General features: G+C 37.2%; 1 protein-coding gene across 5 annotated transcripts in view; it reads left to right on the top strand.

Moving 5' to 3' along the window:
- The first annotated feature begins 2,351 nt into the window (after positions 1–2,351).
- The window catches only part of SFSWAP (splicing factor SWAP), a 49,382-nt gene continuing 25,055 nt past the window's right edge, over positions 2,352–26,678 (top strand). For 2 of the 5 annotated variants that reach the window (XM_061466141.1, XM_061466140.1), the window contains exons 1-13: positions 2,352–2,680; positions 5,123–5,292; positions 5,820–5,957; positions 8,823–8,908; positions 12,508–12,733; positions 13,176–13,291; positions 14,155–14,290; positions 16,937–17,174; positions 17,508–17,639; positions 17,977–18,070; positions 20,327–20,501; positions 22,948–23,181; positions 24,652–24,842. In XM_061466141.1, the coding sequence (XP_061322125.1) occupies positions 2,421–2,680; positions 5,123–5,292; positions 5,820–5,957; positions 8,823–8,908; positions 12,508–12,733; positions 13,176–13,291; positions 14,155–14,290; positions 16,937–17,174; positions 17,508–17,639; positions 17,977–18,070; positions 20,327–20,501; positions 22,948–23,181; positions 24,652–24,842 (2,196 nt within the window). In that variant the 5' untranslated portion in view covers positions 2,352–2,420. Of the gene's footprint in view, positions 5,293–5,819; positions 5,958–8,822; positions 8,909–12,507; positions 12,734–13,175; positions 13,292–14,154; positions 14,291–16,936; positions 17,175–17,507; positions 17,640–17,976; positions 18,071–20,326; positions 20,502–22,947; positions 23,182–24,651; positions 24,843–26,678 lie in introns of all 5 variants that reach the window. The other 3 variants (XM_061466142.1, XM_061466143.1, XM_061466144.1) reach the window with 3 other exon arrangements.

Below are 26,678 nucleotides of genomic sequence, written 5' to 3'. Positions count from 1 at the left end.
TGTTCTGCTCGCCTCTTGGTTCTTCCACAAATGGCTCAGCTGGCTGGAAAATTGCTGTTTGCTTGCCTTTATCCATTTCACCATAAAAAGATCATTAAAATACTCCCTCTGTCTTTCTGTAATTGCACTCTTTGTAACTAAGATTTTAATTTTTGTCCTTTATCTGACTCATGCACAGTTCACATCCTTGTCTCAACTGCTGATATCCAGTAAATTGGTTTGAAGTTATTACACTGCAACTTAAGCTGCACAGAGCCATTTTTGTGCCATACTATCTTTTTGGTGAAACATCTGCACTGCTAGAAGACACAAAAAGGAAGTCACAGAATTCTCCACCACATATTGCTTTCTTGTACTTCCCATCAAAAACTTTGACTTTTCCTGGACTCCTTTTTATTGTTTTTTCCTGCTCTTTTCTTTACTCCAAATGTTTTTCAGCTATATAAAACTGTTGGACAATGATTCCACTTGTATCCTTGCTGTTCAGGTTGTATTTTGTTTCTCAAAGGCACATGGTACACTCAGAGCTTCTCCCTTCACTAAAACAACTTAGTCATTCTTTTTACAAAGCAGTAGGATATGTCTGAAGCATTTACCTTCAGAAGATTTGTTCACTGACAACTTCGAAGTATCTGATAATTACTGGTAATTTTCACATATTCATTGCAAAGGACACAGATGTTAACTTTAGGAGATTTTAAAGCATCTTTTGTAGGACATGGAATGGCAGGTGAAACTGTATATGCATCACACATATAAGCAGCATGATAAGGTCTACTCAGATTTTGTAATTCACTTGGAAAGATACTGTGGAAATCCCATGTATTACTGTGTTCAATTTTATAACTCCATATGAATAAAGCAGTGTCCAAGGTAGTTTCTAGATTCCTCTGTCAGTAAGCTGACAAGGTAAGCAGGCATTTCTAAATGCTGATGCAAGCTGTCTCTTTTCCAGTGCTTGAGAGTTGCTCTTCTTACACGATTCTACATGCTTAAGTCCTTCATGCACAATGACACCAGTAAGTTGTTCACACAGGAAAACCCCAGCAGCGCTGCCTGTATTTATGGGCATCCAGAATCCCTCATAACAAAAGCTGTGGATTAACTCTCATTGTGAACTGCAAAACACAATGTGCTTCCTTACAAAATTTTATTATGAAGTATGCAAACCACTGTGCTTCTTCATACTTATGGTAGAATGGTTTGGGTTAAAGGAGCCTTAAAGCTCATTCAGTTCCATCCTGACACAGACATGGATGCCTTCCACTGAGCAGGTTGCTCCAAGCCTGTGTGTCCAACCTGGCCTTAAACACAGCTTCTCTGGGCACCCTGTGCCAGCACCTCAGCACCCTCACAGGGAATACTTTCTCCCTTGTATCTGATAGAAACCTCGTCAGTTTAAAGCCATTCTCCCTCATCCCTGCAGGCCCTTGTAAAAAACCCTTCCCCAGACATCCAGTGGGCCTCCTTTAGGTACTGGAAGCATTGTACTTCCTGAAGAGTGATGAAAGCAGTAATCCTGAGGTAAAAAATATTGAAAATCTCACCCCAGATTACACAAATGTGCCCAAAACAGTCCAATTTATTTATTTAGAACTTTCCTCAGCGCCAGAGCTTTCTCCCTTCCAGTTTACACTCCCAGGCCTACTTTCCCCTTGGAATTCCCAAGTGCGGCCTAAGGCGATTCCCACTTTCTACTCCACCTTCCCACAACCACCTTGCGAGACCCCTCTCCCGCTCTATCAGCTCTTTCTGCCTAGCCCCGTTAACTCCCCGCCATCTCCTTTGTCTTTGCACTGCTCCCCTCGCCGTTGGCTCCCCTCCGGCAGTCCCCTGTGGTGCTTATCTACAGCGTGACCGACACCGCGAAGGCCTCGCGTTCAGACGCCCTGCAGCCTCCCGCATTCTCTTTCTAAACGCTGTGCACACATTTGCAGCCGGGATAAGATACGAAAGACCCGATCACCCGAAACAACCCCCGGGGCAAAGACATCACCCCGGCCGCCTCACGACAGGCGCCTCAACGAGCCCGCCCCCTCCCCTCCCTTGACTCCGCGCTTTCGTCACGCACATTCGTCACACACGCGGAATTAGAACCCCTGCTGTCTAGCAACAGGGGTGTTGGTGCCAGACGCCGCGCTGCACTGCTAGCAGCGCGGAGGTCTTTCCGCATCGCTCCGCTTTTTTCTTTCGATTTTTCCACTTGGGCTGTGAAAAGCGACGAATCTGCGGGGTGCTGGAAGCCGGCCGAGCTCTACTCCACCAGCGGAAGCGGAAGCTTCGCCATTTTGTTTCGGGTGATGGCGACTGTGGTGCTGTGGAGCTGGGGAGTTTAGCGCGGGCCCGGTGTCGCGGGGGACTCGCCTCTCGGACAGTCGCTGTTGCTGCGGGTTTCCTCCTCCTCGCCGCAGCCTCCGCTGATGTACGGAGGGGGCGGAGGTTCTCGACGGACTGCAGAAGAAGCAGGCCCGCCGCCCCTAATGTTGTTGTCAGGCGGGGGAGCGGTGCCGGGGCCCCCCGGAGGAGGTGGAGGAGGAGGTGGATGTGGGAATAGCCGTGTGGAGCTGCTGGTGTTCGGCTATGCCTGCAAGCTGTTTCGAGATGATGAGAAGGCTCAGTACCAGGAGCAGGGGCGACACCTTATTCCTTGGATGGGAGACCCCAAGATCATGATCGATAGGTCGGTGTAACACAACCCCCAGACTCTGCTGCGAGATCTCCTGTTATAGCCTCTTTCTGTTCCTCCCCTTGTGCTGTTGGGCAAGTGAGGGCGGGGGATGAACAAAGGGCTCACTCTGGCAAACTTGTGGAGAGTTTCTTCACTGTAGAGGTGGAGGGCAGCTCCTCCTGATAGAGTGCTTCGAGTGCTGCTTCGGTAACGCTGCAGGGCTGTCCCTCGGCAGTGGGAACTCGGGGTTCCTGCTTTGGTAGTGTTGGGAAGGTCCCTTCCTGACACATGGTGTGTGTTGGGCCTATCTGCTGCACTGATTAGGCTAGGGTTTGCAGGGCCGAGTGGAGAGGAGGAATGGTCTCTTCGTTTTCAATGCAAACCACATCATCTCTTCTTACTTGGAAACCAAGGGAGCCTTAGTGCATGGGAATACATCTTAGGCACTTTAAGTGTTCTCTAAGAGAGAACAGTGCAGTATGAAGAGCAGAGAGGTATTTATCCCTGTGTGGGGAAATGGTGTTTTCTTATTTCTCCTATGTAATCCGGCTGGAGGCTGTTGTTGGGATGCCCGAAAAGTAATTCTTGGCCTAGTAAGTTTTTCCATGTGCCATGATGCACTTGGGCAGAATAGCTCTGATTTTGGATGCTTGTTTTACAAATTTATTGTCAGGAGTGGCTTTTTTTGTTTGTTGTTGTTTTGCAGTAGGTGCAGGTTCAGAGCCAGAGAGGAACAGAATCTGCTTTGATGTTTCTTCTGGTTTCCTTAAGTTGTTTCAGCAATGTAGGGTGGGACTTAGAAATAAATCAATTCAGAATGAATTTTCTGGGTATTTTCCTGGAGAGGGGGAAAATTGGAAGTCAGGTTGGGTATATTTGCATGGAGCACTGAAAGTACAAGTTAAGAGTTGTGGCAGACCCTGAAAACCTCAGTGGGAAAGGTGGAAGGATTTTGGTTTGAAAAGGATCACATGACATACTATAGATATTTGCTCCCTCAGTTTCATCTTGCTTTGGTGCTGTACCTGATTCTTACTCTTTTGAATTAACAATTACATTTGGTTTAGATATCAGTAAGAGAACATCTTTTCATTTCCTTCTGTAAGACTGGAGAAAAAAGAGAGGGCCCTAAATTAGTTTATGCCATTAATGATGTTTATGATTAAAATTAATTTGTGAAGTTGAAATGCACACAAAGATGTGAAAAAGCAAACAAATGTTTTTAGCTATGTTTAGTTTCTTATGTAGGTGAGAGTGGAAGTGTTATGATGCGCATTTCTAAGCAAAATCACTTTTGTGACCAATTTCATTAGTAGGTAGAGGCTGTTTTTGTGATCCTGTGCAACAGTAACCCAATTTACAGGTGTTAAAGAAATTGCTGGGAGCAAAAACTAAGTATGTGCATGTATGTGCATATAATATTGAAAAATCTAAACGCAAATCTGTAAATTAAGGTAGCTTGCAATTACTAATCTTACAGACTCCTTTGGAGGCTTAGAGTCCTTTTATCTCCAGCAGCAGGAAGTTTTCTTTTTCACCATTTTGAGAAAAGCACATTGCTATGAGAAGACATGGGTTGAAGTTTGCCTGTGGACAGAGCTTGATTAACCAGACCTACGTGTTTCATTAACTCTTTGCTATAAGAATATTTACTTTCTTTGTTTTTGGTCTAGCAAGTTGGCACAAGTCAAGAGTTGTGTGTGGGAAGACACCTCAGCGGAGTCGAGTTTACTGTCACTTTACTTTCCAATCAGTTTCTCTGAAAACATTATCCCAATGCAGTGCTTTTCCTGCAAATAAAATGATTTCTGCTTAGTAGAAAGGAACTGTACATCATTGATCTTTGCCGTTTTTACGGTGAACCTCCTTAAATTGCATGTATATGTTACTGTTCCTATGTATGTGTGTCTCTCTATCACATAACCCAGAACTTATTTCCTCAGCCAAATGGCTAGGGGCCGAGCCTAGCCATGATTTTACCTCCAATGGACGCAAGTTTCTATGGTGAAGATATCTCCTGAGAGTTCGGGACTAGCAGAAAGAAGCGAGGAAATTTCGACCGTTTGGTTCTTACGGATAGGTATTTATGTACTCGGGTTTGTGTGAATGTAAGCTATTTGACTTTCCAGAAAAACGTATTTTGCAAGTGACATTGATTGGTTGGTTGAAGCACGTACGGTAAGAGCTGTTAAGGAAATGGATCCCACGTAAATCTATTAAAGGATAGCTTTGCCTTTAATTGTAATAATTTACTAGTTTCTTTGAGAGGAATTTAGACTATTAAATTTTCAATAGTTGGTGACAAATGATTAGCAAAATTAAACTTAACTTCTAAAAGGAAATGTACTTTAACATATAAGTATTTTTGTTTCATTTTTAATGGGTAAGTATTTAAGTAGTCACCTAAACTCAAGCCCTAAGTTCTCTGTATTGACCAGCTGTTTCATCCTGCAGGTACGATGGACGTGGTCACCTGCATGACCTTTCTGAATATGACGCTGAATATTCCACATGGAACAGAGATTATCAGTTATCTGAGGAGGAAGCTAGAATAGAAGCCCTCTGTGATGAAGAGAGGTATTTAGCCTTGCATACGGACTTGCTTGAGGAGGAGGCGAGGCAAGGTATTGCTCAAGGAAACTTCCTGAGTTTAGCACATGTTTAAATAAATATTTATGAAATTAAATTTACTCCTAATTTTTATACTCTCTTTTTTCTGATGTTATCTTGACAGTACCCAGTGGATTCGAAAAACGGGAGTCTTTGCGTATGTGAGAGGACCTCAGGATAGTTTAATAATAGATCCACACAGAAATTGCCCAGATGCTGAGGGCAGACTGGGATTTCAGACCCCCAAAACCCCAAAATAAGCACATTCGGCTTCATTTTTAGTGTTGTATAAACGAAATTCTGTGCTCTTGTATGCATAACTACATTAGAATGTTTTAACCTGCAGCCTTTATCTCTTCAGGAAGAAATAAATAGCATATGTACATGCTGTGTTTTCTATTTGGTTTTTAGCATAAAAGGTAAAATAATTAGGTGAAAACTTCCCATTTAAAAACTAAAGTAGGAAAATTCCCTTTTTTTTTTTTTAAGGAATTGGCTTTTAAATATGTTCTAATGCTTGGTAATTTCATTTTTATTCAAGAGGAGGAATATAAAAGACTGAGTGAAGCTTTGGCAGAGGATGGTACCTATAATGCAGTGGGATTCCATTATGGCAGTGATTATTATGACCCTTCAGAACCCACTGAGGAGGAGGAACATCAGCCTGCAAAACAAAGAGGTAAGGGGGGAAAAAATAGCAAAGGTTAATTGAGAGCAAGAACATAGCACCTCTGTGTCTGTCACAGCTGCAGCTGAAGGTCGAAAATGTGTTTCATTAAAATGCAAGTAGAAATCTGAAAGTATTTGAGATAAGAATATGTATTTTTGCAAGTTTAGATTTTGCCATCCTAATTACTGTTGAGTCTGTCTTCAACATAGTGTGCCCTTCTCTGTGATCTTAAAAAGTGCAGAATTCAGGTTCTCATATTCCCATCTTTAATTACAGTAACTTTACATTTTTAACATGAAGACTTAAGGATTTCAAGTGTTATTGAACTATGTCTTACTAAAGTAAGGATTGTTTATTTAACAATTGGGTTGTCTTAATTACGTATTGGTGAGTTACTGTGGTATTAGATGTGCTCTCTCTTTTTACTGAGTTGAGTGCTGTAATGCAGGATCATTTTACAGGTGCTAAAGCTTATTTAGTGTTGTTTTTTTTATGCCGTGAGAGGTGGTGTTAGGGCAGTGTCCATGCCACGTGTGTTCTACCAAGGGTTTCTCCTGTGTTCTTCATACTGATGTTGAATTGTGTTGTCTTTTCTGGGCTTTATCTCATTTGTTTTATTCACACTTGTTTGGTAGATTCCATAGCCAGATAGGTTCCAAGTTCTCTGTGTGTAAAATACTTTTTTTGAGTATTCTTATGATATGGGTGTTTTTCGTGTTGTGTGGATCTACATATACATAGGGAAAAGCCTCATAAAAATTTGGAGGTGGTAGAGAACAATATGTTTGTGATTTGGCTTCCCCATCTTTCTCTACTGTTTAGAGACTAAACAGGCAAATGCCCTCTCAGTCACTAAAAAGACAAATCTGTTGAACCTTTACTGGGTGTCTGTATTGTCGGAGGCCGTTGCAAAACTGATGGAAAATGTGCATAATGTTACAGAATCTGCCTTTGATCACGTGTATAAGGAAAAACAAACCATTTCAGTTTCATTTAGTAAGAGAGCTGTTGTGAGGTCAAGCTGTGTCTGGGTTGCTCAGCATTATTTTGCTTTCCTAGACTGATACCTAAAATAATGTATTTCAGCCTTAACAAAGTCAAGTTTTTAGGAATAATGCTAAAATGCATTAGTCATTAGGAGAAAGAGAACTATCCAGTCTTCCAACAACTTAATATTTAATTAATTAATATTTGATGCAGCATAGAAGTGTCATGCTAAGCTATTACCGACTCTTGTGGTGTAATGTGAAAATTGGTGCTGCTGATAAGAAGTAGAGATCCTCATGGGGGGGGTCATTGAAAGATTGTCTCAGTGTGAGGTTTTTTTTACCAAACTCTTTATCTTCTAGAAAATTTTTAGTAGTGGTGGATAAAAAAGGAGCATTTTCTTGTAACACTTGATAGTGTTGGGGAAAAAGTACTTGGGGTTGAAGTGAGTTGGAAACATCAGTAATAATATTGATTCTTTTTTTTTCTCTGTCGTTGAACTCTACAGGCTTTTTATAGTTTGCTATGTGGTAATAATTTCCAATAATACAGAGCTGTAAGTTCTTAATATTTTTTTTTTTTTATGAATCCCAGCAGAGTAAAATCCAGTATTGGAAGATGCAGATAAAAGTAATGTGAATTACAGGCTGTAGGTCTGTGAACACTTCAGGTGTTAGCTGGAGCTGCTGCCAAAAGCAACAGTCCTGTTCTGCTTTTTCTGCTGCTTCTTCCTCCTATCCTTGATGCTAAAATCTCTGTGTGCCTTTATGGAGTTGAACTATTTGGGTTCATTTAAAAAATAACCCTGTCCTCAACAAGCCACCAGACAGCAACATAAAAGTTAACTCTCTTGCATGGATAAGACCCTGTGTGCAGTAATTGCTGTGACATCTCATGGATGATTAGGCTGTTTTGCTATGTCCACAGTTTCCATAATCAGGTTTTCATGCAGTTTGTGCTATCTCATATGTTATGATAAAACTAGAATACATTTCTCTTAAAGCTAGTAGAATAGATAATACGAAAGTTAATTTAAAAAGTAAAGTTTCCATTTCAGTTATAATGAAAATTTGTGAAGCAAAATCCTTTCAGAGGAATGTTTCTGATATACCAATGAGCAGAATGTAATACAATTTGGTCTCTATAGAAGAGTAACTATTTTAGATGAGTAGTTCATGTGAAAAATGTGTTAAATATGTGGGTATGTTAAACTTGATAGGAAATGAACCATACCAACTTTAGACTGAACTTGTAGATGAATGGCAACGTTTATTTTAATCAATCAGTAAGACAACTGCTGGTTTATCTCTGTAGGTGGTGAAAGTGGATTTTAGCCTCCCTATTGCATTCCTATACAATTTCCATTAGGCTTAGGAAGCTGATGAAAGTGCTTTAGGTTTGTTTGTGTGGGCTGAAATGGTTGATAAACACAGAACTGAATTTAAACAGACCAGATATATGAGTTTTAACAGCTTTAGAAATATTGGATATCTAATATTTTAGTTGTTGCTAGGAAAGGATCCAGACAGTGCATTGAAAATGGTTCCCCTTAAATTTGCATGGGTTTTCTTGTAAAACCAAAGAGTAATATTGGTGAAAATGAAAGTTTCTTATTTGATTCGACACTTGTTTGTCTACAATACCATAGTCAGGGCAAAGGTTAATAGGGTTTTAGTTTTTCTAATACCTCTCTTAAGACATAATCGTAATAAATCACACAACACCAGGAAGAGTAATCATACTAAAATGTGTTCAGTGCAAATGCTGGTTATACTTGAATTTGATAAATTTCTTGATTGCACATCTTTTTACATTAACAATTTTTTGTTAACGTGAGTACTTTGACATTGTTTGTCCTATAGTATTTTATTCTGCCCTTTCTTGTAGAAACAGCTCAGGCAGAAAACACAGAAGAAAATGAAGAGCCTTTTGTTGCTCCCCCGGGACTGAACGTACCTTCTGATGTGGAATTGGTATGTATGTCTGTTTAATGCAACCTACGTTTCTGTCAATTTTCAAGGAGTTTATGGTGCTTTACTGAATTGCTTTTTTTCCCATTAATTTTAGTGTGGTACATTTTAAATTAATCTAAAATAGTAGCTGAATTTCAAATATTATTTCTTGAATTTCTGAGTTCTCTCAAGTCCCTTGAATCTTCTTTTTCACACTGAAATTATTGCAGTGCTTATGCTAAGTGCATTTACTATCACTTGTGATATTATTTTAGATAATACAGAAAAAAGGGCAATTGTTCTTGGAATGGATGCTTACTGAGATGTCAAGTTTGACATACCAAATGTAAAGGATCATTAAAACAAAATATTGCTTCTGTTCAAGATTTCTTCTGGATTCTGTTTAATTGAGTCCCAGTGTGAAGGGAATAGAAAGTGCTTAAATATAAAAGCTGTGTTTATGATTGGCCTATGAAGGAGAAAAGCAATAATTTATTTATACCAAATTCTGAAATAACTTGGAAGTATTAGCATATAGAAGCTCTTTCCTCCATGTGATGTTACCAGAATTTGCCACATATTAAAGTTTAAATTTCATTGCAACTCACGTATTTTTCCTGAAGGGAGTTGAGCAGTCACCTGCTTAAGTACAGTTGTAACCCTGCGGATTTTCAATTTACTTCAAATTCCATGACAGATACTGGAAAATCAGATAACATTCCATCCTATTGTGTGGTCATGAAAGTGTTAATTTATATTTGGGCTGTCTTCTGAACTTGATAACCTGGGCCAGTAAAAATTCAAAGCATTCTATTAGAATAACTAATAGTGAACAAAGACTATTTGTGTAGGAGTGTTTTTCTACTTCATTAGCTTTTAATTGAAAATTTTTATCCTGTTACATTTTTTAAATGAAGTAAGAGCTATTTAACATATCTAATGTGCAACTTTATCTGCTCTGATTTTACTTCCTCTGCTTTTCTTTACAATCTAATATTTCATTAGTGAAGTACTTAAAAGCCTACTTCTGAGTTCAGGGAAGATTTTTATATGTTACTGCCTTTAAACTATGAGTTACACTGAAGAATGTTGAGTTCTCAGTGAGAAGCTGCTTATTTAACATTTGCACGCTGTTTCCAAAATGTAACTGCCAGTGAAAGAATGTTTGGTATTTTAGATAGCTGCTTTGTTAAAATTTTATTCTGTAACTTCAGATCTGTTTTATATGTAAGTTGCAGAATGCACTGTGAGGCTTACTGAAGTAATTTCTCAGTCAGCTATTGAACTTTAGTGTATACAAATGAACAGAAAGGGTATGTGGGCATATTTGGTTTTGATTTTAAAGAAAAAACAAAGCATCTAGGCAGCAGCTCAGGCAATGTATACTTGACCTTGGATTGTGAATTGTGGGATTTTTCTTATTTTTTTTTTTTTCAAGCCTTGATTTGTTGGTCTAGTCAAGTCATTCACTTTTACCACTGAATGTGTTTATTCTGTATCTTTTTGTTTCGGTTGGTCTGAAGGATAGAAGCCTGGTATGTTATTGTTGAGGTTTTACAAGTCTGTCTAAAAAAACTCTTCACTGAACCTTAAAAAAAAAAAAGGAGAGAGAAAAGCATCATAAATTCCATCGCTATTATGTCTGTCCACAAGTGATTGGAAGAGGTGTCCAGACATATTGCTGATCTGTGGAAATGGCAGAGTGGTGGTCTAGGTCTCTCCTGAGTTTACTGCTAATGAACATTTAAGTTCATTAAGTCAGTGAAAGACATGGCCCTTGTTGATGGTCATGGCAGTTGGACGACACTTGTAAATGCTGAATCATTTGGGGGAGGAAAATGCAGTGCTTGGGAACAGGATAGAATTTGAAAACCAATCGGAGTGCCAGTGGCTTGCTGAAAATTGGAGGATAGTTGCTTAGCCATCAGTTAGGGAGTAAGGGAGACTCGCACACGAAAAACTTTTAATTGCAGTACTATTTTAAAGATTGCAGTAGAATATCTTACTAGATGATAGGACTTAGGGTATTTTTCAGAAGGTTTCTCTCTTTGCTCTGGCAAAGTCTTTCAGAAGTTTTTAACAGCTCTCAGTTTAAAGTTTTTGCAGTTTTATTATTTTATGGTGTCTGTGTCTATGCCATTTAATGTTTTTCACTCTGTGAAGTTTCTAAAGTTTTGTAGACCAGTGGTGTTGTAAAACTTAGAAAATCAATTAAAAGCATATTCTTATTCATAGTGCCTGTTTGTCAGAGCTTACAGTGGCATTGGTTTCAAATTCAAGACCAGCTAGTAATTTCGGATACAGTCTGCTTTGAGCTTCGTTTGCTGGTTTGCAGCTTTGTTTAGGAATCTTTCAGCCTTAAGTGTATTTTGTATTTCTGTGTAAGAGCTGCAGAAATGAGAAACTTGATGTACAATTAAATAGTGAAACTGGCGATGCACAAAATGTTAACCAGTTTGTTGAGGACTTCATTGCCTCTAATTAAAATAATCTTTGTTGGTGTTTTAGAGGGACAAGTAAAATTTGAAACAACTGATTATTTTCCGTATTAAACATGTTCTAGTAAAGGATCCAATTGGCTGAAAATAATTCCTAAAAATGTGCTGTTTGATCATATTCACTTTTTCCCCCTAAATAGAGCAGCACTTGCATCCTTCCAATTTTCTGAAAAAGATTGTGAGGTTTGCAACATACTTCTGTATCTAAACCAATTAAAATTGAAATGTCACATAAAAATGCAAAACTGAAACAATCTTTATAGTCAGAGAGAGGATGTATTTTCTACAGCTTATTGAGCACAAGACAAAACAAAGCTGAGTATGAAATTAAACACAGCGAGTGATGAAATTCATTCATTCTGTAACTATATTCTTGTCCTACTCACTTGTGTTTGATATGACAGTGCTCCTTAGGTGGGATTTCATGGATGCTGCCTAACCTTACTAATTTTCTATTTTGTTTTATTGCTAAAGAACTAGAGAACTGACTTTAACAAATAAAGAACTAGAGCACTGAGTTTATGGGAACATAACAGCAAATGGGAACCACAATTCTTACATTGGGCTTAAGATGCAACATGATCCTTCCAAGCAAATGCATAGTAACAGGTTTTTCTAGTTAGAGAAGTATATTTGCACAGTAAGTGGTAACAGAATAAAGGATAGTGGTTGGGGAGAAGACCATGCATGTTGAGTCTTCAGAGCACCTGGGGATATTGTCAGGTAGGGCTGCTTTAAGTTGATACAGCTGTGTTAAGAAACATCTCTGTCTCCTGTCTTTTGCCCGCAGAAGTGGCTGTATGGCTATGGAATGTACCTGGCTTGAAATAATTTTTTGCTACATCAAACTCAATCAGGATTTGTTCTCTTCTTCAATTTGGTGTGCAATGGCAAAATAGTTGTGCTGATAGGAGAGGATTTTGCAAAAGGGAATGAATGAGCAGCTAGGCAAGACTGGGACTGTTTTTTTTAGCACTGGTGTGCTTTCACTAGCTGAAATTGATTATGAAACTGAGTTGCTAGAGAAAGCTGGAAAGAGGGGCAGGGAACCACTGCTGTTTCTAGCTCCCACTTCACAAGCTGCTTATGAAAATACAAATATATGTTATTTTGCTCCCACAGCCACCAACAGCAAAAATGCACGCCATTATAGAACGAACTGCAAACTTTGTCTGCAAGCAGGGAGCACAGTTTGAGATTATGCTAAAAGCCAAGCAAGCACGCAACTCCCAGTTTGATTTCTTGCGATTTGATCACTACCTCAATCCCTACTACAAATTCATTCAGAAGGCTATGAAAGAGGGACGATACGCTGCTCCTTCTGAAAGTAAAGTGGACGAGAAGAAAAGTAAGTTGTTGTTTGTCAAATGGGTGTGAATCACTGAAACATTTACTGGTCTGTTTTGGTAAAATAGCCGTGTCTTTTTGGTGCGTTGCAGTGGCAATGCTGTTATCCTGCGGTTGAGATTGATGTCATGAGTCAACATCTTGCTTAAATTGATGGAGATCTTTAAAAGATTTGGTTTGGGAAACTTTCAGATCCAAGAGCTGCTGTGATCTTTGAGCTTTCAGAAAGACTTGTATAGCTCTACTCCAGTGGGAAGTTGGTCTGTGCATTTAGGTGTTAGTTTTAATGATAGCCAGCAGTATCATCTTGTATCTATGATTTGGTGAACAAGCAGATTTATGAAAATGGTAGTTTCTTAAGCATGCTTGTCCTGTACTGTTTTTCTTTCCCAATACAAATCCATAGCAAACGTACATAAAATTTGGACATTGCTTTTATTTAGACTCAAGAGTCAAATCTGAGGAAGAAGATGATGACGATGATGATGATGATGGAAATTACCTGCATCCAAGTCTCTTTGCATCTAAAAAATGCAGTAGGCTTGAAGAGCTCATGAAGGTACTTGATCCTACTGAAATTGCTTTCTACCTTGTAATACATCTAATTTACAGGCACAAAAATTCTAATATGCAGGTGCTAAGATCTTTAGTTACCAGCTTCTTTTCTTTTCCACCCCATTCCCTGACTATGTCTTTGTAATTTAGGTCTGTTTTGGTAAACTTTCAAGTTACCTTTTCTCTGGTGCCTAAATCATAATTTTTCCATTTGAAAGGAATTATATTTCTATTTTTGATGCCCTCTGGTATTGAGGGCATCACTTAAGGATTTATCCCCCAGAACCTGTACTGAAGCTGAAAAGATTAAGATATTTAATGCTTTCTGTATACAAGTGGAGAGAGAGTTTTTTCTTTTTAGGTTTTAGAAGATAAAATGTTGACATGAAGTCATAGTTTCAGGGAATTAATGTTTCAGCAGAATGTGCTACTCATTAAATGTAAATTTTGCTGGATGTTATTTTCTGAGTTTGATCAATGATGGAATAATGGGAATGACAGATGGTTGTACACATTTGAGGCTTTCAGAGGAATCACAGTGGTGTTGTCTGATGTTTAGACAGGTCAGGTTCTGTGTCTTATCCCAGCCTTGGCAATAAATGAGTAAGAGTAATACCCGATTTTATGTCCTGGATTTGTGTTCATGTTAAAGTATTTTTTTTGTGTTGTCATGTTTTCCACTAATTTTCAAAGAAGATGGTTCTGATGTGAGAGCTACAAAACCAGTAACTTCAGTATTTGGACAATATCATTGATGCCTGTTAATTTCAATGAGTTCACTTTCCAAATTGGGTTGATCCTCTCTTGTTTTAAGTACATACTTCAAATTTTAGTCTTTTTAACTGTTCTCAAATATTTATTTTTTAGCCTTTGAAGGTGGTAGACCCTGATCATCCACTTGCTGCACTGGTGCGCAAAGCGCAATCAGATAATAACTCCTCTACACCACAGTCAACAGATGGGGCAGCTGTACAGACATCACAAGCAGAATATTCTTCTGATTGTAAGTGCATTGTGATTAGGCAGATGGTGATGTGTCTTGGTGAATTTTATGTGGATACTGGTGGGAAGAAAGTACGTTAGCTTCATACTTGGTCGTTTGTAACTGGTATTCATTCTTTTTCAGTCTCCTCAGTCTTTGAAGGTTTGTTCTTCCACTGGGTGTCTCTCAATTGTTAGCTGCTTAAGAAACCAAATGGGGTGGAGAGGGGTGGGCGGGCAGAGGGCCAAGTCTCCAGTCTGTGAGTATGGTTAGCATAATGTATTTTGATAACTTCAAGCAATTTCTCTTAATGAAGCCTGACGAATGCCTTACTGTTGAATATGAAACTGTTCTATAAAGTAATTCATGAGATTCCCATAGAAAGAAGCTTACTATGTTAAGCAAGCTGCAGATGGTAAATGTACTTGGAACAGTTTTGCTGGAGTGCCTAACGCTGAGAAAAATCTGCAAAGATAAATTGAAGGATCTGACTGAAGTGTTAAACCCAGGTTTTAGTGTGCTATTTTGCTCTAAAGATGGAAATAGTTTTATGGTAAATAAATAAGTTTTATTATATAGTCACTTCCTAGGTTTTTTTTTCATTGTTTACCTTTTATTCTGTGCACTGGTGCACAGAAATATATATCTTGAAAATAAAACACTGGAACATGCAGATTTCAAAGTAAAAAATTGCTCTTTTAAATTTTATTTCTCATTACAATATCAAGAAGGGAGTACTAACTCTGAAGTTCTATAGCTACAGAGGGCAGTCTGTAGTAAAGGAGTAGGTATTCTATTCTTTCTTTTTTTTTTTTTTTTTTAGAAGAAGAGTAACAAAAGCGATGATATAAGTGAGCAGTGTGGAAAGTTGTGTGCTCAATTGCTTTTTTCCATGCCTGGTAATAAAATACCAAGCTTTTCTCCTATTTCCAAATTGTTATGAAATCTCTAATCTTAGATTTGAACCAATTGAGATGAGTGTAAATACTATCCTGTCTATAATCTCTTTTAAGAATCAGCTTTGCTATGAAATTTTTAGCAACATTATTCTAACTTCTCTGGATGTGTCTGATTTCCATGGTCTTTGAAGCTGCTTAATGCAGACCTTGTATAATGCTCCTTCAAATTCTGTAAGTTCTGAAACTCAGCAAGGTGAAGTGAAACTGAATTGGGTTTAGGTGCCTCTAATTCTTTTCAGGTGTCAGAATTCTGGAAGTTCTTGATTCTTTAAATACAGAGATGAAACTTAAGCTTTCATGTATAGGACTTAACTGTTTGATACTATTGAAATACAAGAAAATTCATATTGTAGCCTTCACTACAGTGAGGTTTCATGGTACTATATATTTGTAGTTGATGAGTAGTGTTACTTCAAGTTAGTGGTGATGATGTAATTTGTGGTTTTTTTTAGTAAAGTTGTTGCAAGTAAGTATTACCATAATGATCTGAGTTGATTTTGATACACTATAGGTTCAGAAACCCAAATGATTACAAGTGTTGTCAGTCTGTAATACAGACAGAGGAATATCCATAGAAGTAATTTTTATTTAAAACTGAACCTTAAGAGAAACTTATTAAAACTGAAATGAGATTTCTGTGGACAAATTAAAAATTACTGGTTCTTTCAAGAAAAACTAAAATCAGAATAACTCTCTGCAGAATAATGCTCATCGGTTTTCTGGCTACTTTCATGTGAGCTTTGAATCTGAATGTATGTGATGCAGACCAGGACTTAATAATTTAGTAGCAGTTCAAGCCAAGTTTGCAGCTCCTTTCCCTGTCTTTAAAACCTAACAGATCTTTATTCTGTTCTACTTATGGATAACTTATTCTTTGAAGAAAGTAAATACTGCCACACAGGAATGTTTATGAAACTTTTAAGCGGATAATTCATTTTAATTTAATGCATTGATTAAACTTTGCCTCCAGAAATGTAAATTCTTACTGTAAATCCTTTGAAATATTTTACAAGAATGCTGTTTATATGACTTTCTGCAGAAAATCTTTAGATTTACAAGAACTGCCATTTAAAAGTGTTAAGTAAATTAAAGCATTATAAAATATTGTCCTGAAAGAAAGCAAGCCATAAGCCTTTACACTCAAGAAATAAATATTTAGACTTAGAGAAGCCTCTCATGTGGAAAACTTGCTCCAATTTGTTGTTCATTGTAGTACTGTTGAATTGCAAAACCTGTCTTTTTGAGATTTCAGTAAGTAGGTGCTTATCTGTCTACAATGATATAGTGGTTTAATATATATATATATATATACAGTGATACTAGTGGTTTAATTTCTCAATGTTTTGAATATATTCACATTTCTTAATGCATACATAGTTCTAACAGTTAAACTGCCAGAGGTGAATTAGGTTGGGAAGAATGATTGCATATAAGGTCAGGTTTTAATAGGCCTTCTCTGGTTCACTTCTTTATTCCTATCTTTCTGGCTTCCAGTTGACCTTTAGTATGTTCTGATTCTGTTCCTTAATCTACATATTTCTTATTCATCCTAATTGCTTTAATTATGTGGGTTTTATTTGTTTGGTTTGTTTTTTTTTACACAAGAAATTAGATACCATTTCTTAGGGTGTTGTGTGAAACTGGATTTATTTATTTTAATTGAGTTTTTTCTGATTAGAACATGATTCTTCAATGTGTCTTTTCACAGCAACTGTGGCAGCCATGTATTACAGTTACTATATGTTGCCTGATGGAACCTATTGCCTCGCACCTCCACCTCCAGGAATAGATGTTGCTACATACTACAGTGCACTGCCTGCAGGGGTGACTGTATCAAGCACCACAGGGGTAGCAACAGTACCTCCACCCCCTGGTACTACACCTCCACCTCCCCCAGACACAACTGATAGCAGCAGTGCGTTGACTTCTACCACAACATCTACAAGGTACCAGATACTGATTTGCTGCTTAGTTGGAGGGGTCTGTTTCCTGCACTTCAATATGAAGTATTTAGTAAGGGTTCTATTGCTGGTGACTCCTCAGTATCATTTGCCAATGTTCATCCAACTCTGATTATCTTCATTTTGGTCTTTGATGTTGTCCATGGTTATTGTCACTCACCTACTATGATGTTTTTGCATGATGGAAAATGAAATTATTTTAACTGGATAATGAAATGGAGAGCAAACCTCTATGTAATTTTTTTGTTGTTATTGTTAAAGCAAGAGTCTGAAAGGTACGTTCCGTTTATAAAAGTGATGTACTCTTGATATTTTCAGCACAATCGCTCCAGTGGTTGCCATTATACCTCCACCTCCAGATATCCAACCTGTTATTGATAAGTTAGCTGAGTATGTTGCTAGGAATGGGATAAAATTCGAAACCAGTGTTCGTGCCAAGAATGATCTCAGGTAAGAGAAAACGTTATTTTAACTTCTGCCTTAAAAGTTGAGGGTTCAATTTTTAAATATACTACCAGGATATGAAGTAGTATTTTTCTTTTTTAGTTGAAATTCAGGGACCTCCTTAAAGGTAATGCCAAAGCATTATTGCTCAAATCCTCAAACAACCAACCTAACAAAAACGTCTCTAAAGAGCATGTTCTGAATGTGTATCCTCTGGAAGTGCAGGCTTAGTTACAGTGCTTCTAAACATTGTTTCACTTGCTAGAGAAGATCAGATGGCAAAGGGTGGTTGATATTTACAGTGTTCATGTGTGCTTTCATATACTTGGTTTTCTTTTAACAGATTTGAGTTCCTGCAACCATGGCACCAGTATAATGCTTATTATGAATTTAAAAAACAGTTCTTCCTTCAAAAAGAGAACAGTGACAACTGTCAGGTATGTGTGTTTGTATAAACATTATTAAAAATGCAATGTGAGACAAGGACTTGCTTCTCTGCTGTGTTACAGTGAGATGTTTTAAAAATGGAACACTGAATTATGGAGAAATAGTTCAGCAAAGTATGTGAATACTTTTTTTTTTACCTTTTTTTTCCGTTTTGGTTTTGTGTAGCATTTAAATAAGGATATGTAAGGTGGTGTGATATTTAGTTTTTGCTTTTTAGTATAAACCACTCAGTGTGGTTGTAATATAAAATGACAACCTGAAAATCTTCTGGCCTTCTAGATAAGGGAATATATGCTTTGTGGAGGTTTAGAGCTTTGTTAGATTGGGATTAGTGTTCTGTTGTCCGAAGAGTTATGTATAGCTTTTTAACAGCCATGCCTTCTCGCATGTCTCATGGTTCTTTGTAGAACGGGAACACAGTAGCTAGACTACTTTTCTTACATACTTTTTTTTCTGTGGGAGGTTTTGTTAAAGAGTCCTCACATGATTGACTGAAACAATACTGGAGCTTTAGAATCTCACATCAGTTTCCTACTCGTTTTGCTTCTTCTAGTCCGTGTTAGTAGAAGATGGTATCCAGACTTGGCATCCTTGTTTTCAACCGTTCTCATGTTAGCTAATCTCATTAGATTGTTCTCTTGCTGAAAATAAAATTGCAAATAGTATCAAAAATACATTATCTGATGTTAACTTTTCATGGGAAAGAGCTATTTTTTTTTTAGGCCCTATGTCATTTGTCACCTCAAGGCTTAGATTGGGGAGCCTTAAACTGAAGAAGGTAGGCCTGTGGGTAAACTCCTCAAAATTGCTTTGTGGAAAATGAAGAAATTCAATACTAGTTGCTGTTTGAAACGCTTGTGTCTAATATTTTGTTTTAATAGTGAAAAATGTTTGAAAACACTGTTTGTACAACCTACCGTAGTTGCAAAATTGTCCTGTACCACAGTGCTGTTATTCTAGAATTTTTTATTTGCAAACCAGTGAGTTGAATTTTCATAATACTTACATAATTAATAAGGACTTGTTAACATTTATTTTGGGGGAAAACTGTACTCTAACCGAAGTGTAATAATAAAGGATTCATTTTTAGTGTTTGAATGAATACAGCTAAGAAGCAAGCAGAAGCTGGCTTAAATCCCTTGAGGTTATATGTAGCAACGCATATTTTCCTACTGCATGGTTTGGTAGATAATGGCATTCTCCTTAATTTTTTAGAATAATGATTTCAATATTATCTTTATGCTTTAGTATTGTACATACACACAACTAATGCAATTGATTGTTCTCCTTTTGGCCATTAAAGTTAATAAGAAATTGTAATATGGGCTTCAGTAAATACAGGATGAAGTCCTTGATTTCCTTGTGTTTTTCCCCTTCAAGGATTTTCAGAAATTAGTTCTGCTGGTCAGGGAATGGCTGCAGGGATTGTCTTCAGTACCTGGTATTTCAACATCAAGTATGCTTAACAGCAGCCAGTGGAAAGCAACCAGCTATTTAATGAGAGGCTCATTGAAATGTTGAATTACTTAATGTCACTCCTGACTCACCATGTAGATACGTTCTACGATATCTTTCTTAAAATTTTTATGCTGAGTTTAGAAGTAGGCTTGAATGATTCAGTCATGTAATAGTAGAACCAGCAATTCTTTATTTGCTTTAAAATCTCAGCACGTCTGTACTGTATCAATTTAGTGCCACAAAGACCATTGATAGGCACAATGTACTTGAGCAAAATGGTGAAAAAAATCTAACACGTTAACCTGGGTTGATCCCTGTAAAACCTGATTCTGTAAAAAAGTTATCATGCAATTGTACACTAGGGAAAAATTTCATAAGCTTTCATTCTGTCACTGTGAATTAACTTTAATGGATTTTTGTCCTGGACCCTGGAGATCAAGACCTAAAAGAATATACTTTGGAAAAGAAGTATATGCTTTTAGTGTCCAATTTTAAAACCACAGTTTCTAAAACAGCTGTTGGCAAAAGTGTACCAGCTGAGGAACATTTTCTTTGTTGTGAAATAACAGCACATTCTTACTGTAGGTCTGTAGTTCTTGCAGCCTGTGGATTTACATGAAGCAGCGCAGACTTTTGGTCATGAGTGCTTATTGATGTAAAATTAGATGTTATGTGATTAGCTGATAATGTGACTTCTGAAATGGCTGGCAAAATTGCAGGTCCACAGACACTGCATTAATTCTTCATGCACTCCCCAGTTAGTAAGCTTGCACATTTCTTTTGAAAAGGGAGTATCTTCATCTGAAGATGTTCCAGCAGATACCGCCAGTGATGCACCAAGTGAGGCTCAGTTTGCAGATGAGCATGCACCTGAAGATGCACCTGAGACAAGTGCTAAGGGAGTTCCAGGAACTAAAAAGGATGTTCTTCCTAAAACTGTCAGTGATGGTAAATTGGTGAAAGGTATGTTAATGTGATTTGTTATGCATGGGAATATTTGTTAGTATATACTTAAAAGAGAAAAGAAAGTGGGGGAGAGATGAGGGAAAGCAGGGAAAAGAATTTGTGCAGAAAATATTTTTACTGGAAGCCTCAAAAAAGGACTGAAGTAAGTAATTTGATTGCTTTCATATTTTTTTCTTATCATACTATCGGGTATTTATGGTCTAACAGAAGAAATTCTTTTATTTCAGTTTTGGGCAAAGTTGAAGGCTTTCATTAGTGACCCCAGTAGAATCTTATTTTTGTCATTTTAAACTTGACAGTTACAAGCTGTGCAAGAAGTTATTCTTTCTGAATAAAAGCAGTGTCTTATTTGAAACCGTACATATGGAGGAAGTACACTCGGGTTATTGCTCAAGTTGTTCAGTCTTCCTGTGTTGGACATTAGTCATGCTGGAAAAAAAAGACCCTTTTTTATGTCTAAATGGAATGTTTTTCTTTTACAGTCATAGCAGCAGAGGAACAAAATTGGAGAATCCCTTAAGAGCCAGTCAGGCAAAATCAGTTAACACGCTGTTGGTGTCCTGAGTTGGACAAGCAATTATTTATACCTGGGAACTGAGTCCTGGGCTACTGGGAAAAGATATCTTAAAATTTCTTCTTTTCAGTAAAAATTAGAAACTTAAATCTTTTAACTACAACTGAAAGCTGCTGGAAAAAAAAACATGAAACATAAAAAACAGTCTTGACCTGTGTTCCCATGGATGGGTACTGCCTTCCTGCCGCTTCAGTTGCTTTCTTAGTTGCAGATAAGTTTATCTGCTCCCTGTGGTCCTTTGGAATCTTTCTCTCTTCCTGCTTCTCTCTGCAATTTCTTTCTCTGCATGGGTTGCAAGCTCCAGGATCTTTGCTGTGGTTGTCTGGCTGTCTCTACTCTTCAGTTTCTTCTCTGGGCAGCTTGATTAGTGTCCACAGGGAAAGAACAATCTTCCCTATCTTCAAAGATGCCCTATTAAGAGACTGTAATGTACAACACAGAATGATACTCTTTCTTGTTGGGTTAACAAGTGGCAAATTGGAGCCCGTGCTTTAATGATAGTAATCTGCTCAAGTTTAGATGATGGAATGTAACCATTGAATCTTTTCCTGACAGTCCTATTCCTATAAACTTATTTTCCTCTAATATGGTACAAATCCCACATACTTGTAACCTAAATACTGTACTTGGCTGCAAGATAGGCATAACATTTGCACCAGATTTATTTTTTTTTCCTTCTGCTTCTGAGCCGTAAAATCTCATTTTAGGATTTGTTTTGTCATAATGGAAAAGTTGGAAAATCCCCATTATAATACCTCTTCTCTTGGAATTCTCGAGTTCTTGATTTCTGAGCCTATTTCCTTACCCCAGAATTACAGGATGCAAAGCTTAATATTTTATAAACCTTGGTGTGAAATTTACTGTATTTAAATTTCCTGATTGAAATCTTGTAGGATATACATGCAAAAGGCATCCTGAGGCAGATGAATATTGCAGCAGACCACATGATAGTAGGTTGCTTCTTTTTGAGATGTGTGAGAAATCCCATTCTTTATTCTGAGAAGTTGCATTTTGGATAAATGGTTTAGAGATTAATTCTGTGTTTTATATAATAGCTATATATTAGATATACTTAATGTATATTTTTTTAAGATCCATTAATACAGCATAGCTTGAAATGATCCACAATTTCCTTTTTATTGTGGTATTCCACGTTTTTTTACATGCATTAATTTTCTTTTGTGCTGGTGTGAATGTGTTGTGCTATCTTTTTGTGTTGGAGTAATAGGGGCTGCTTGAAAGGAATAGTTGGCTACCAGTCGTGCTACAGCAAGACTAGCTAAGACATTTTGGGAAAACTACCTAGCTTTTGCATTTATATCTCTTGTAATGAAATGTTGTTAACTCCCCAAAGTAATTAATTTTCATATAGATGGAAATAAGTCTTTAAATACTGTTCAGTGAGCCTGCCAAATGCTATTGTTGTACAAACTATTGGTTTAGTGTGAAGGACACATAAGGGACCATATCATACTGTAGTGTGTCAGGTAGCGTTTTCATCTTAAGCCTGGAAGAGTAGATTGTTCATTTGGGAAAAGTAGTAGTATTGAAACTAAAATTTATTTGGGACAGAATATGAAAATATCATGTTTCAGGAAATTTAATTCCTGAGATGGTTTAGAGCACTTTGCTTTTTTTTTCCTGCTGCTAGTGAAGTATTAGAAAAAGGCCGAGATAGATCTTTACAGGACAAAGGAAGTTCCCAGCGTTTCTTATAAGGAAAAAAAGAAATTAACAGATTGTGTTGTTCTTTTCCCCAAAATAATTAGCATCATGTAAGGATGATACAAGTCTCTTTTAAAGTCAAGAAATCCAACCTGCTTTCTGTTGTAGTCAGTGATGCATGAAATCTCACTTGTTCATTCACAGCATCATTTGCTCCAATAAGCTTTGCAATCAAGGCCAAAGAAAATGACCTTCTTCCTTTGGAGAAAAACCGTGTAAAATTAGATGATGACAGTGATGAGGAGGAAGAAGAGGGCAAGGAAGGCCAAGAGAATGCTAATAATGCTTCAAACCATACTCCAGCTGTTGCCACTCCTTGTACTGCTACTGAAGAAAGAAAACCTCAACTGACACAGGAGGAGTTGGAAGCTAAGCAAGGTATCCCATGTTACACTGACAACAAAAGGAAAGATCGAGTCTTTCAGGCAAACTACAAAACTGTCATGTGAATAAGTATGATATATTAAATATTCACTGTGTCATGTTAATAGAATCGGAAATCTTTTTCCATGGTTTTCTGCTTATTGTTAAGAACGAAAACTTCGCTGGTTGATCAGCTAAAATCAAACTTACAACACATTGAAACTGAGCACTTTGCCCTAATGCATGAACTTCCTGAATTTTTGTTTTTCCATTACAATGTCCAAGTAAAACACTAAAGTTTTAGTTTTCAGATTGCATTAACATAACCTAGAAAAAGGCATGTCTATTTCTCATTTTCTTCAGAGAGGAATGAAACGCTTCAAGCTGTTTTTCAGTTACACAGCACTCTGTTATGAGACTAATATCACCCTGTTGATGTTTTGTTATACTTACAATGCAAGGCCATTAAGTCTTTGTATGGGTTTTTCCTGTTACTGTGTTTACATGTGTAAAAGCAGAAGGGTATGCTGTGTGAATTTGAATGAAACCATCTTTCAGAGAGATCAAATTTCCCTCATACCTTCCCAAGGCTGTTTCACAGCAAAGAGTGTTTAATAAAGTGGAGGTGCTGTCAGTGTTCACCTGCTTAAAAACTTAATACTTCTTATACAGTTATGTGTATACCACAGGAATTCAATTTTTCATTTCAAATTGGGGTTTGTGTTCCTAAGTAGTAGTTCCTTTGTAAACTTCAGTAACACAAAGTATACTATGGTGATACGTATATCTAAAGCAAATATGAAACACTTTGTGTGATAATAAGAATGAAGTGTAAAACGTACTTGGAAAAAGTGTGTTAGAAAAACTGCAGTTGAACAGCAAAACCAGTCGTCTTGTGCATGCACAGAAAACAGAAGTGGAAGATTCAAAGGATTAGACACGTTATCTGTTAGGTACACATTTAAATCAAATGGCTAATTTGCTCTAATCACACAATAGCTTTTGGTTGTAACAATGGTGAAACAGGTTCTGAAAAGTTTGGGAGCAGGCCTTTATGTAACCATTTTAAGATGTATATAAATAGGGCTGGAAAATGTAAGGTAAAGATCAGATCTGTGGAAAGAGCAAATAGAGAGTTTGCATCGCTTTAACAAGTACAAGGAAAAGGTTCTGAATTTAGAGTGCTCCTTTTTTACGTAGCTTTTGTAAATGCAAAAGGATGAGTATCCTGAATTTTTAGGGTTGGGCTTTCATGTCATTTTCCTTAAGCTTAAATAGTTTTACTTTACTTGTACTGCTTTTCAACAGGCATGTTGAATTAAGGTGCTTGGAATTTTGCAGTTTCAGGCTGGTAGATCCTTATGTCTTTGGCTGTATTACATTTGAAAATGGTTGGAGGGGGTGTTTTGCTGTGTTTAGTTCGAGGAAACTTAAGTTCCCCAAGCATTACTCACTCTAAGCTTTGTGCTTAATTATGTTTCTTAGCAAAGCAGAAACTAGAGGATAGATTAGCAGCTGCAGCAAGAGAGAAGCTTGCACAGGCCTCCAAAGAATCAAAAGAAAAGCAGCTACAGGCAGAGCGCAAAAGGAAAGCTGCGCTGTTCCTGCAGACCTTGAAAAACCCTCTGGCAGAGGCAGAAACTGAGAAAATTGAGGAGAATTCCTTCAGTAATGAGGTAAGTACGAAATAAATTTCTGTTTATGGTAGAGCTAGCAAAAATCTTACCTACAAATTGTGACTCTCATAGTATGTTACAAAATTGAAGAGCTACAGAAGCTTTTCTAAATGGAGAGAAACTTTAATTCTAACCACTGATAATCTTTTTTTAGTTATCTTACAAATGTCTCTCATTTGTCATTAAAAACCTGGTAGAGGAATTATGCACAATTCAGAGGTCAGCCAGTTACAGAAAGGAAAATGAGCTTGTAAGCTTAACTCTAATAGGGGTCAATGAATGAGAATGCTTTCCTTTCAAGAGTATTTGCGTATCTGTTGTGATATTTACTTATTTAATGTGTATTTTGATGTGAGTAGACATCTTCAAGTTTGGAAACAGTTCACAGGCAACTCAGCTTACCTTAACACTTACTTTGCACTGTTCTGCTGGGGTATGTTGTTTGACTTTATTAACTGGTATAAACAGATGAATAGTTAGTAAACCAGTCAGTGTGATTTCTAGTTGAGACATCCATAAGAAAAACCATATATATGAGGCAGAAAGCTAGGCTATATAATGATTGTTCTTTGTCATCTTTGTGTTAGTCGAGTATTTAATGTAAGCTTCTTAAAAGTTTGGAGTGTTAGGATGTTTTCCTCTATTTTTTTAGGTCTAAGTTTAGTATGGGAGTTCCGAAAGATTTTGGCATATTATAAGGGTAGGATTTTTAAGATAAAGCTGAACCTACAGATAGCAGTATAAAATTCAAACAAATACATGTATGCATGTTATTCAATGCAAAGTCAGTGAAGAGTCAAAACAAACTCAGTGAAATAATTGAGGAGGCTAATTATTCTGCTAGCTGTCTCCCAGAGAACTGGAAGTGTGTGCACACTGAGTATGCCTACTTGCTCATGAAATGACCTAATCCATTGGGTTTGTTCAGCAGGATCTTTGAAGAGTATAAACAAGTGTCTTTGTGTAGCACATCAAATTGGAGTGTTAGTATTCCTGCACTACTTTTGAAGAACAGTTTCTGATAGCTGTGATAGAAATCCTAACCCTCTGCTTCTTTCTAGAAAACTACAAGGAAATAGTCATGTGGCAGAGGCAGACTTTCTGTCTTTCTTCTGCCTTGTAGTTCTCCTGTCCATTTGCACCCATTTTCATTACAATCAACAACAATAGATAATGCTAGGGTAATGTAAGTTTTCAGAAGCTCTGTTTTGAGGAGGTTGTAATGATACTGTACTCTTAGGCCAAATGTAAGAGTAACCTGGATATTGATGATGAATTATTAATTTTCAGGAATGCAATAACATTGTTAATAACTTCTCTTGCCATTTGGCTGTTTACACTGTTGCTTCAAAAGGAAATTAAAACGTAATTTCTCATAGCCATACATTACATTACTAGGATTTATCACAACAAGGAAAAAGATGATTTATCATGCAGATGTAACTGATAATCAGTTGACATCTTCTGCAGAGAACAGAACTATTACGAGTCAGTTTATTGATGAGTAGTTATAATAAAAATATCTTTTTGGGGTAGAGCTTCCAGATTTATAAGACTTAGAATTTTCGAGTACGCAAGTTTAAAGAGGAATCTTGGGCCAGAAGACTTCAGTAATGAAATAGAAAAACAAACTCTAAAAACCTCAATTGATCAAAGACATCCATTTGCCTTTTCCCTACTAAGAAACTAAGAATGCTCTTTAAAATAGCTAAGAAATAATGTGTTTCACATAAACCCTTTCTGATTTCAATGAAATAACTATAATTTTAAAATCCTACATGGGAGATTTGAATTGATTATATATGAAAAATCCTTCAAGTATTGGTTTGTCCCTGC

Source organism: Pezoporus flaviventris, unplaced genomic scaffold (assembly GCF_033815535.1).
Source record: "Pezoporus flaviventris isolate CSIRO_AGI_PZ_B2104156 unplaced genomic scaffold, CSIRO_AGI_Pfla_v1 ptg000041l, whole genome shotgun sequence".
Classification (NCBI taxonomy): domain Eukaryota; kingdom Metazoa; phylum Chordata; class Aves; order Psittaciformes; family Psittacidae; genus Pezoporus; species Pezoporus flaviventris.
The sequence above is the reverse complement of the archived record's forward strand: the minus strand, read 5'-3'. Positions and strand labels throughout refer to the sequence as shown.